Genomic DNA, 11,849 nt, shown 5'->3' with positions numbered 1-11,849 from the left:
CTACCCAAACTGTTGAGGGGAAGACAAGAGAATGAGGGTCATCAAACCGGTCAAATTGTGCTGTATTTTGAGAGCTAGAGAAAGTTTGCAAACGGCACTTGAAATGGCAAACTTCGAGCTTGAAATCTCGGCCTCCGAGTTCTTCTTTCTGGAGACAAGTTTTGGTGTTAGTGCTGCTATCTCACTAGTAAGTGAGTACTTGGCTAGTAATAAAAACTAAGGCTTTTGGTCAGCGAGCATTACGTCTACATCACAAGTGGAAGGATGGAGGGTAGAGTCACATGCAGTTGGGCGCCAATAGGATGGCAGCATGGCATCGACCTCATCCAAGAGTTTGTTTAAGGTCTGCTTGTCATGTGTAATGGTCGGGGAATGAGAGGGTTGGATCCAGATTCCAAGGGTGGTGCACCAAGATGCGAGATTGTGTGCCATGGTCGGGGCGTGGGAAACGACTCCCCTGATAAACACCGTCCAGTGGGGTCAGTGACATGTGGGCCAGCTTGCTGGGTCGCTGACAAGTGGTGATTTTGTTAAGTGTATGGATATAAGGCCTTTGCACACGCCGCCCGTTAATCTTTGTTGCACTTGTACTATGATCCTTATGATATACTCCCTCTGTTCCTAAATATGGCCCAGTTCTTTTAGGCGATTCTTTCTTAATCTTGATAATCGACTCTCCACCCAGCTTCTCTCAGAATCTTGAACCCATATTATCTTTACAATCCTAGCCAAAAGAACTGGGCCTATAAGTCTTATTAGAGATTTCAATAAAGACTACATACAGATGTATATAGACACATTTTGGAGTGAAGATTCACTCATTTTACTTCGTATGTAGTTGGCATTGGAATCTCTAAAAAGACCTATATTTAGGAACAGAGGGAGTAAATGAGACACATATTACCATGAAAAAAAATCTTTGTTGCGCTTGTGTTACTAACGACACCGCCTGCTAATCTTTGTTGTGACTTTGAGGCCAACCATTTGTGTAGAACTGTTTTGAAGAAGCTAGATGACCCCGCCTAAGCAAGTTCCAACCAAAACCAAAAGCAAGGGTGTCACATGAGAGCGTCGAAGAAAGGAAGCAATACCTCTGAATTACTATTAGTTAACAACTGCAGAAGAGACCACTCAGCTACTTGCACTTTGTGAGTACCATCAGACTGAAAGTAAGGTGCATAAGACTTATTTTGCAGTTTGTACCATGCTTACGAATGCGCAAATCTAAATCAAGATTATCTTCATGTGCACTAATGTATCGGATTGTTCATCCAGATGATGAATTAATTGCATAATCTGAGACTACGACATCAGAAACTCGTGTAGTTCTGCTCATGACATCAGAAAATCATATATGTATTTCATTTGGTGTTTCTATCAGTCCTTGCTTGCTGACTCAATTGCTTCACCATTTTCTTGCCACGAAATCAGCCTTCATGAGCTTTATATGTGTGCTTGAAGTAAATCAGTTGGAATTTGCAACAGGTGCTCCTTCAAAAATCATCTTCAAAAGCATGACCACACATGATAACAACCATGTAGTAGAGCCCAGAGTCTTGCATGGAAAGTATTCACCAATGCCAGCGTTCACCTAGTTTCAGTGGATATGCCGGTAAGGCGGCAAACCTCTGGCTTATACCGGCGACTTCGCAGCGAAATTCTGAGTGCTTGAAACCCCTGCGTCATCATCGTGGCAGAAATGCAGCATGCCTCCAGATCACCTGATCTCATCGTCAAGGTGAATTCTGAAGATAGACGGCGTTTGGCCTAAACCTCTTCATCTGAGTTGTAGCAATCGTAGATAGAGTGAAGGTCACCTTTAAGTTTGAGCATTTGGTTTTGAGTTCTACTTTGTCAATCAATGCTGTAAATCGTCGTACATCACCCAGTAAGGTATGAAGAAGGATGGCTAGATGCGTCCATTCCACAGGTAGGATCGATCGAACCATCGATGCCTGTAGTAATGTGTGCAATGCTCTACCATCCATTCATTACTCAGGAAGCAGTACAATCTTAGAAACCGATTGGAATGTTACATACTTACAAGAACTACACACCAGGTGCATTTCACACAAAGACGGTGCACCCACCCAGTTCCTTCAGTTACACACTAAGAATCTCTTTCATAAAGGAAATGCACCTGAACATTGCTCCCGATTCTTTTTACAAACTCGAGGATACCATAACCCCAACCTAACAGGAGACTTACCGCCTTACCGGCATATCCACTGAAACTAGGTGATGTCTCCGTGCTGTTTACTACTGGATGTTCCTTGCCCGCATCAATGCTTCTATTTTCTCAACGTCTTCGGGCGCATCCACACCATGGGCATCATGGTCCACCTTGATAACCTGCAATTGTCAAGGGAGGAAAAGAACACTCAGTTCAGCAGTACAATGCATACGCTGCAATTTTTATGAGAGGACACGACATATAAAGGTGCATATGGCACAGAACACATAATGAACAATACTACTACTAAATATCAGCATACAACTACTTTTTAAATTTCCCTTGAGCAATACATTACAAGCTGGTCATCAAGATGGTCGGACTCTTCCTGTCCGTGCTCCTGGTGAACTCCTGGCAGCTGATCAACCACATGAAACAGGTCTGGAAGGTGTGAGGGAGCCTGGACAACAACCAACTGGAAGCTAATTCATCCTCGAGTTCTTGGAGGATGGAGACCGGCAGCATGTCATCAAGGACAGGCCATGGCAGTACAATTAAGGGGGGCGCCTTCCTGGTTGCAGGGAATCCCTTTCTACCTCCTCAATAAGGAGTTGGCCTACAGACTGGGTGAGCAGGTTGGCTCCACGGTGATGATCGACCCGCACGGAAGAGGGAACATCCGCGACAAGTTTCTCAGAGGGAGAGTGCAGCTACCGTTGTACTCTACCCTGCAGCAAGAGATCACACTGGCCGATGAGATCACAGAGGAAAAAACTTTTGGTAAATTTACGTTCTGAAAGACTGCCTAATTTCTGCTTGTTCTGGGGATACATAGGCCATATGGGAGCCAGGTGTGATCTCCCTAATGAAGAAAAGAACTGAGGTACTTCATGGAGCTCAGTGTGCATCCTGTACACTTCAACGACCCACAGGCCTGGTCCTTGCCGGACAAGGTGGGGCAGGGACGACCCTTCAGACGCCGACCTTGCCGTGGCATGCCCCCAAGCCAGGCAGCCTAGGCCAAAAGAGCTTGTCGAGCTCGTGGCATATCAACCGCTGTGGTGCTGAAGACGGTCGAGCAGGAGCATGAAAACGTTGCCTGCCTTTCGGTGGGTGACAGGATGGAGACAGACACCGACCCAACGTGTCACAATGTCAACTTCATGGTGACTGCAAGTACGGCTACCATTGCTGCTGTCTCCCTGAATGGGGAGAATCAGGAGATCAACATAGCAGATGCCAAGGGCTCCATGGCCTCAACTGCAACCCCGATTGATGCCTCCTCCAACCTGAAGGTCGACCACGACATTGCTGCTGTGGACCTGAACATGGCGTCTGGAAGACAGTAGAACAGAAGGAAACAACTCACCTCCTGCCTGAACAGGAGGGGAGTAACAACCAGAAGAATGATGAGCTGGCATCCAAGTGGGAAGCGGTCCAGGCAACGCTGGCAGCACCCCTGATGGGGTCTACACTTGAGCCAGAAGCTGCTGGGAACGCCGTTGGTAATGCAACTTGCAAGGAGAAAATCATCACTGCTTCCGTGACTACTCCACAGGTGGGGGGAAACAAGGGAGTTGACGGGAACCTTGTGAAGAGCACTGGGAGCAGTGAGGCGATGCGGTAGGATGCCTCAGGTCAGGATGGTAGAAACACTCAGAACTTCACTTGCATGCTATGGGGGAGGGACAGACTAGCAAGAGCAACACTGACACGAAACAAGTTAACCTAAAGAAGAAAATCACCAAGAGGAAGGAGGTTGCTACTTCAGTCCTCAGCAAGCATCCGGATAGGTATAAGAATCAAATGGATGTAGAATCTGAGAGTGTGAGTCTTGATGTAATAGTGACTTAGTGAGTAGCAAAAAGGGTAGTGGAAGAAAAGGGAAAGAATGGTGGAAAGGAAGCTGCCGGAGAACTGACAGGCGCGAAGGACAGCATCCGTCAGGAGCCATGTGTCTCTTCGCCTGGAACTGTCGAGGACTGGGACAGCCTCAGGCAGTTCAGGAGTTGATCCGCCTATGGGGATGCAAGTTTACTGGGATGCAAGTTTGAATGTCAGTTCGATAAACTTTGGTGAGCACCATATAGATATCAGAATTGAGGAGGCTGATAGTCAAAGATGGATGTGTACTTTCATCTATGGGGAGCCTAGAGTTCAGGACAGGCCAGAGATATGGAAGCTGTTAAGGAGGATAAAGCAAAGTGTATCAGAACCATGGCTTATGATTTGCGATTTTAATAAGGTAATGTGGCAATTCCAGCACCTTTCGGCCACTAAAGGAAATGAAAAGCAAATGGAGAACTTTAGGGATACTCTCTCTGTTTGCAACCTCCATGATTTGGGTTATTCTGGAGTACCATAGATGTATAATAATAAGCAGGGAGGTATCAGAAATGTGAGAGTCAGATAAGATTAGACCGTGCAGTGGCTTGCCCTGCTTAGTCAGGTCTTTTCTCTGATGCCGTGGTGCAACACCTTGTGTCATCGAGGTCAGACCATTACTCTCTCCTGGTTAGCCTTGAAAAACTGATGCAGACAACAATTTTCCACCGGCACTGTGCTTTCTATGAATTAATGTGAGAGAGGGAAAGCACCCTAGCTGATGAAATAAAAGATGCATGGGGAGGGCATGTTGTGGCATCGGATCTTACAGCAATCAACTTCAGGCAACGATGAATTGTTTGAAGAGTTGGGTAAGGAGAAGTTTGGGGCTGTAAATAAGGAGATTGAAAAACTTAGAAAAGAGCTAGAAGGTTTGCTTGCTGACAGGCTAGTAGCAATGGGAGCACCAGTGTGTGTCTAAACGGCTGGACGAGCTGCTGCTCCGGGAAGAAATGGTGTGGCGGCAACGTTTAAGAGTGGCTTGGTTAAGCATGGTGACCAAAACACTAAGTTCTTCCATCAGAAGGCCGCATGGAGAGGAAAAAATAATAGAATAAGAAGTCTGAAGAAGCAAGACAGTGGATTAGAGGTTGATTATTTCAGCACGCTGTTTACCAAAAATTGTATGATTGTTCCAGAGTAAATCGCTGATCTTATGGACCAGAAGGTCGATGAGGACACAAACAGTGTTTTGATTTGCGAGTTGGGCTTTGAAGGCACCTGGGGCTGATGGCTTTCCAGCACGTTAAATCGGGGGATGCTGAAAGAGGAAGTTTTTGCTGAAGTGAATAAGTTCTTCCAGGACGGTGAATTGCCAAAAGAGATAAATGAGACCATCATTGTGCGTGTTCCTAATGTAAAACAAGCTGAGGAACTAAAGGACTACCGGCCTACAGTATTTCATTGTGCAATGCTGTTTAGTATAAAGTTGTGGCAAATGCCTAATAAATAGGTCGACACCCTTGCTGGACGGGCTCATTTGCTCACACTTTGGAGATATTGGCATCTCAGGAACGATGTCATCCACGCGAAGGGAGACGCTACTATCCAACAATCGGTTCAGTTCCTCCTAAGGTATGTTGAGCTGCTCAACTCTGACCCAGATGTCGCTGAGTCAATTTGCTTGGATGAGGCAAAAGGGAAGAAGGGAGGATATGCACGGAATTCTGGATGCGCGGGCGCAGCAACTATAGCCTGGGAATATCCTGCTAAGGATGGTTGAAGATAAATGTGGATGGATCCTTTGTTCCTAAAACTAAAGCAGCTAGTGTGGACGCTGTGCTTCGCAATCATTTGGGAAATGCCCTGGCTGTTATGGCGAATGCGCTGAACACTTCTGTTGATGCAGAAGAAGCTGAGGCTCGTGCTGCTTGGAAGGAATCTGTTTGGGAGCAAGCCAACTTTGACAGGCCTATAATTAGTGAGAGTGACTGCAGTTCAGTCATTGCTGCCTTGAGGGGGAGTGGCTGTAACATGTCTCGTTTAGGTGCATTTATAGTGATGTTCTCCCAGAAGCTTTGAAATTACGGGACTGTAGGTTTGTTCACATCAAAATAGATCAAAACCGTGTTGCTCATGAGATTGCTACTTATTTTCATCAAGCTGGCAAATAGCTATAGATTGTAAATCCCCAAGTTTGGATCATGAATAAGATCTCTTTCGACCTCAGAAAAAACATAGCTTAAATTTTTTCCAGGAACTAGTTGCCCGGGAGCAACAGATGATAGAAACTTCTTGTTTGTACAAATACTGAGCAGCGAGAAGCCAAATTACCTTCATCTTGTAGCCATTCTCAAGAACTTTAAGTTGCTCCAGGTCCTCTTCTAGTTGCAGTGGGGTTGGTGCAAGCTGTGGATAGATCTTCAGAAACTTCGAATCAAAGCCCTACATGAGAAATGTCAAAGCATTAATGGTGGGGTAGCTTCAGCACAAAGGTAATATTTACAACAAAATAAAGAGGCACACAGGGCAGTCAGTTATCAGAAGGGTTGGTAATGTACCGAAATTCCAAGATGAAGAAGATATGGAAAGTGAGGATTGACTTTCCCTGATCTGCAATGTTCAAATTTTCAAAACTGTAAGTGCAAATGAGGTCACCTGAAGAGTTAAAACAAATTTTAGTATCTCACTTGTTAAATGGGATCAGCCCTCTTGAGAAGTATATTGCATAACCCTGGTTGTCTACTACACACTTCACTCGGTTTGTGTCAAATGCATCTTCAGGTTTTAGTGCCGTGGCAGCTGTGCTGAAGACTGCATCAGGAGCTCGCTGAAGATAAAATTGAGCACATCATAAATGCAAAGAAAAGAGTCAGTTAAGAAGAAAGAGATGTCAAACAAAGGGAACAAAAAGAAATAGAAGGCAAAAGGCAAAGAGGAATCTCCAGTAAAATTAGTACATCAAAGATACAAAATGCACATCATCAGTCCCCTAGGAAGACTTCATCTCAGTTACTTCAGGAAAACCATTTTGCTTATCAGAAGAGTAAGAAATAACAAAACTAGAGTTCATAACTACCTGCAATGCCATAACCACACCGTCTATGATATCTGGTTCAATAAGAGGCTCATCCCCTTGAATATTGACAACAATGTCATAATGTTTCCTGAGCTTTTGAAGTGCCTCACAGCAGCGCTCAGATCCTGCATTTTGAACCACATGCCAACAAGCAAATAAGAGATTACCAAGCAGTCATGAAAAGATACCTGAGTTACAAAATCAGGAAAGGTTACCATTTTGGCATGATACTGATGTCATTATAACATCAGCTCCAAATCCTCTACAGCACTCAGCAATTTTCTCATCATCCGTTGCCACAACTGAGGACAAAAAGAAAGAAATACCGACAGTCTTAGCATTAGAAGCATGTTACTGCAGATTTAGAAGCCTCTCTGAACACATCAGAGAAAACAGAGTATGGCAACATGACACGTGTTCAAGATGATCAAAGAAAGAAATTAACTTATAAACAAGGATTTGCCTATTACAGAAATGTTTTGCACATAGTAGAAATTAACAAATAAGTAGAAATCTGCTTACCAACATGGTCTAATGAAGAAGCTAGCATAACTCTTTCCCAGGTTCTCTGAAAAGATCCAAGAAGCCAATGGTGAGTTTGAGGATGATCAAGTCTAGACTGTCGGGTACACGTAAGTTAATTTATTAGCTATATGCTGATTGCTCAGCCAACCGAGCATCAAGTCCTAGCACTAACTAATAGGCACTCTCTATCCATCATTTCATTATGAATATAAAAGCTAACTTGGAGTACCATTCTCCAATTCAAACTCATATTTATCAGCCACAAATACAACTTAATGCTTGAGCAAATATTGGTAGTAGTTCACCACCGTGTAAAGCAAAGTGCAGTAGAACCACGGGACCGGGGATCCACATCTCTTTGCCGTAGATGGCACCTCGAGATCTGCGCCGTGCAGAGTCATTTGGCCAAGGACCGCTAATCAAGAACAGTAATTTCTTAATCTATGGCGTTGCACACTGTTCATTGCTGCTCCTCGTCAGAAGAGTGAATTATTAAACAATACTCCCTCCATAACATAATATAAGATGTTTTTTAACACTGTTATAGACTCTAAAATCGTCTAATAAAATGTTACAGAGGGAGTAGTTTCTCTCTCGGCTGAGTACAGCTATTGTGGCAGAAGGCTGTTAGCCGAAGCATTGTGCAGAACAACAATTTAAAATATCTGCCCCATGCGTTAAGCCATTCTAGCTAAACAGCCTGCAAATCACACGTATTGGCACACAACTCCAGGCCGTTGTTTCTGAAACCGATGGCATCTAGAGGTGGAGCCGGGGCACCATGGTTCTAAAAAATGGCTCTCAAACTGCAGCCCAGAAAGAGGTGCTAGAATTTTGCCAACTCAATAAATCATCTGAACAACCAAGAAAGGATTCTTCAGGGAACTCACATGTCTGCAGCAGAATAAGCAACCACGACCTCATCCTTTCGGTTGGTAATAATAACTTAACAGCAACACAAACATCCATATCTGACGATCTCACACGAGTAAGCAAGATGTGCAGCACAGTGTCCAGAATTCCTACTAAAATTCCACTAACAGCTTGCAGCCACTCTCTAAATTAAATTCTGAACAGGATGAGAAACCAACGAGAAATCCTAACCCGAATCCACGGGAAAGAACTAGCATTGCTCGGCCACAGCTGCGGGCACACGCTGCCACTACCATTCGCTTCCCGTTCGATCGTCAGCCGCCGCTCGCTCTCTTACTTAGATCGGGTGTCAGAGCGCGAGGCAAGGCACGCGGCGTGTAAGAGGGTAGAGACGGACCTGTATCATGGGCTTGCCGAGGATGAGGGCGAGCGGCTTGCCGTCGAAGCGGGAGGAGGCGTAGCGCGCGGGGATGATGCCCACCGCCAGGCTGCGGAACCCGCGGGGCCGGCGGTACACGTAGGCGGCCGCGGCGGCGGCCGCCGCCGCGCCGAGCGCCAGCCCGTGGAAGATCCACACGCGGCTCCCGGAGCCCGAGGACTCCGACGGCGCCGGGCAGATCGGCATCGCGTCGGCGGTGGCGTGGATCCGGCGCGGCGAACTGTGTGCTGTTCGAGTGGGAGTGTGATCCGTGCGGCCGACCAACGTCGGCGTTGCTGTGTCGGTACAGCCCAGCCCAGTTAGCGCATTCGTTGGCCCAGCCCACAAAAGTTTCCTCTGCTTCCCTGCCGTGGGTTTCCTTTGTGTGTGGTGAATCATCAAAACAAAAAAAATCAAAACAAAAAAAGGTTTGCCTAAAAAATCTCAGATATATTTATTTTTGCCTAAAAAATCTCAGATCTATTGATGAAACCAAAAGTACAAACATCCCTGAATATTACTCCCTCGTTTTCTAAATATTTGTCTTTTTAGATATTTCAAATGGACTACCACATACAGATGTATATAGACATATTTTATAGTGTAGATTCACTCATTTTGCTCCGTATGTAGTCACTTGTTGAAATCTGTAGAAAGAAAAAATATTTATGAACGGAGACGCATCTTTCTTTAATAATGGTTCTAGAGCTATTGTTGCGACCGTGCGGGATTGTCGAGGAGAAGAAGTAGATAACACAGCTTCGGGAGAAGCTCTAGCTATACGCCGAGGTTTGCAGCTCATGCATCGAATTGGTTGCTCAAATGTGATTGTTGAATCCGAATGCCTAGAAGTTATCAGATCCTGCAAAAACGGAGAGATTGATATCTTGGCACCTTACTCTGTGATTCTGGCGATTGCTTCCAGTATGCGTATGATGTTTCTTCAATCCATTTTCAGCATTGCCCACGGAAAGCTAATGGCTTGGCACATTTTAAAGGTTGTACATGTGGGACGATGATCCCCTAGCTTTCTTCTTGTGCATTGCCAAGTGGTTTTCCCTTAATAAAAAGAAAAATAGAAGAAGCGGCTTATGCGTCATGTCATGGGAGGGCAGGGGACCTGAATCAAGATTAACACGCATGCCCAACATTGTAGTACATGTGCACTAGCTAGCATTAGCAATAACAACGTGTTACGTGCAGGTCAATATGCATACGAGGGCCGTGGGTGCCGTTCGCGGGGCCGCGTCTCCATGACGGCGTCAAACAAGCGCTGTCAACGATCTCTGGAGAAAAGATAAGAAGCCTTGACAACGAAGGCGCCATTGATTCTTGGTGGAAATCATGGGTTGGTGTAGCACTTGGCACACGGCCGGAGTTGTTGACCTGCTGTACGCTGCAGTGCAGGTACGCCGCAGAGACACAAAGACCATGCATCAATCAGTCTAGGCCGCTGCATCACCACCTTCTGGTCCACGCGCACCCGACATGTGTTGGATAGGCGGACAGATCATGTTCATCACGTGTAAAACTATCGTGATTTTCTGTCAGAAGAAGAACGAGCGGCGTTCGTGCCAATGCATGCCACGCAGCAACGCCGCCTCCGTGTATGGACAATCTGCTTCGACCGCCGTGTCGCTCGCTCGACTCGCCGGAGCGGAGGCGTCGCCGTCGTATCGTACGTCCAAGCCAAACCTATCGAGAAACGAGTCAGCCAAGCCAGGGCAATCGTAGACAGGACACATGCATGGCCGTGCACCGCTCCATTCCCGGACACGACGCACACGATTCGGATGCCAGACCCGCCCGATTCTCCGATGCGGTGCGTGCGTGCGTGCGCACACGAACCCCCCGGCCGACGGCGACGCTGATGAGAGCGACCGTCGGGGCGTCGGCAGCCACTCCGGCGCCCCCCTAAACCACGGCCGCCGGGCCACCACGGATTTTTCGTGTGGCGAAGAAAAACGGGCGGTGACCCGTCAGCACGCACCAACCCCCGGCTGCTGTGGCTACTGCCTCCTGGGCGTACACGTTCCTTTCCCCCGTGGCGTGCCCATCCGTTGCACCAGCCAGCCACCGTGGCGTCCCATTCGAGCCGCTCCCGTCACGCACTGCCGGCCGGACTTGCTGGCCACCAGAAATCTTACGAGAAGTCTAGAAGAGAAGCTCAGCATTTTTGTGGTGGTGCGGCGGGCGTGATCGACGTGCGTTCCAATTTAAGAATAGATTTGACGGGTGAAAAAGATCCGAGTCGATGGAGTACACACTACACAGTATCTTGATCCACGGCGGGACGCAAGTTGGGGCTGGATAAGCGGCTATGACTTTGCCAAGTGGGGATTGCTTTAACCCTTCCAAGCCAACTTGGTCGGCTCGATCTGTCGAGACCGCTCGTTCAAGTTTCAACAGTCTGCTGGACTGGATCCATCAAATGGACAAACTTCAGCAAAATGTGAGAGAGATAAGAGAATCTACAGCCGCACACCTCAAACCATCTCTCGTACGTCCGCGGACGCGCCCGGTTAGTGACCGGACAGAAGAGAGAAGAAAAAAAGTGATCGGACCCCTCATATCATCCCTATATGTCCGGGTTGTCCACGAACCCTCATCCAACTCAAATGTAGGGAGGATATGAGGGCTCGCCGACGCGTCCGGTCAACCTGCCATGTAGGACACGGCCCCTAGAAGATCCACACGCGGGTCCCCGACCCTGAGGGCTCCAATGGCGCCAGGCAGATCGGTACCGTGTCGGAGCGATGGTGGTGCTCTGGATCCTGTACGGTGCACTAGACGCTCTTGTTTAGAGTGGGAGTGATCCGATGCACCATTGGCCTAGCCTAATGACTATGTCTGCATGAGTGAGTCCACACCCTTTTGATCATTGCACAAGTTTTGCAAAGCAGTAGTTGTAATGTTTGGCTGGCCGGAGTACTTGAGAGAGCCAAGTGCTGCGGATA

General features: G+C 47.0%; 1 protein-coding gene across 1 annotated transcript; it reads right to left on the bottom strand.

Moving 5' to 3' along the window:
* Nucleotides 1–1,889: 1,889 nt before the first annotated feature.
* On the bottom strand, nucleotides 1,890–9,203 carry LOC125528841 (3-deoxy-manno-octulosonate cytidylyltransferase). The gene is made up of 8 exons (XM_048693275.1): nucleotides 8,872–9,203; nucleotides 7,599–7,644; nucleotides 7,292–7,378; nucleotides 7,077–7,201; nucleotides 6,688–6,827; nucleotides 6,559–6,610; nucleotides 6,332–6,442; nucleotides 1,890–2,352 (listed from the first exon to the last, which is right to left on the bottom strand). The coding sequence occupies exons 1-8, from the start codon at nucleotides 9,097–9,099 to the stop codon at nucleotides 2,260–2,262; spliced, it is 882 nt and encodes a 293-aa protein (XP_048549232.1). The 5' UTR covers nucleotides 9,100–9,203; the 3' UTR covers nucleotides 1,890–2,259.
* Between the last annotated feature and the right edge of the window lie 2,646 nt (nucleotides 9,204–11,849).

Source organism: Triticum urartu, chromosome 1 (genome assembly GCF_003073215.2).
Source record: "Triticum urartu cultivar G1812 chromosome 1, Tu2.1, whole genome shotgun sequence".
In the NCBI taxonomy this organism is placed as follows: Eukaryota; Viridiplantae; Streptophyta; class Magnoliopsida; order Poales; family Poaceae; genus Triticum; species Triticum urartu.
This window is presented reverse-complemented; position numbering and strand designations above follow the sequence as displayed.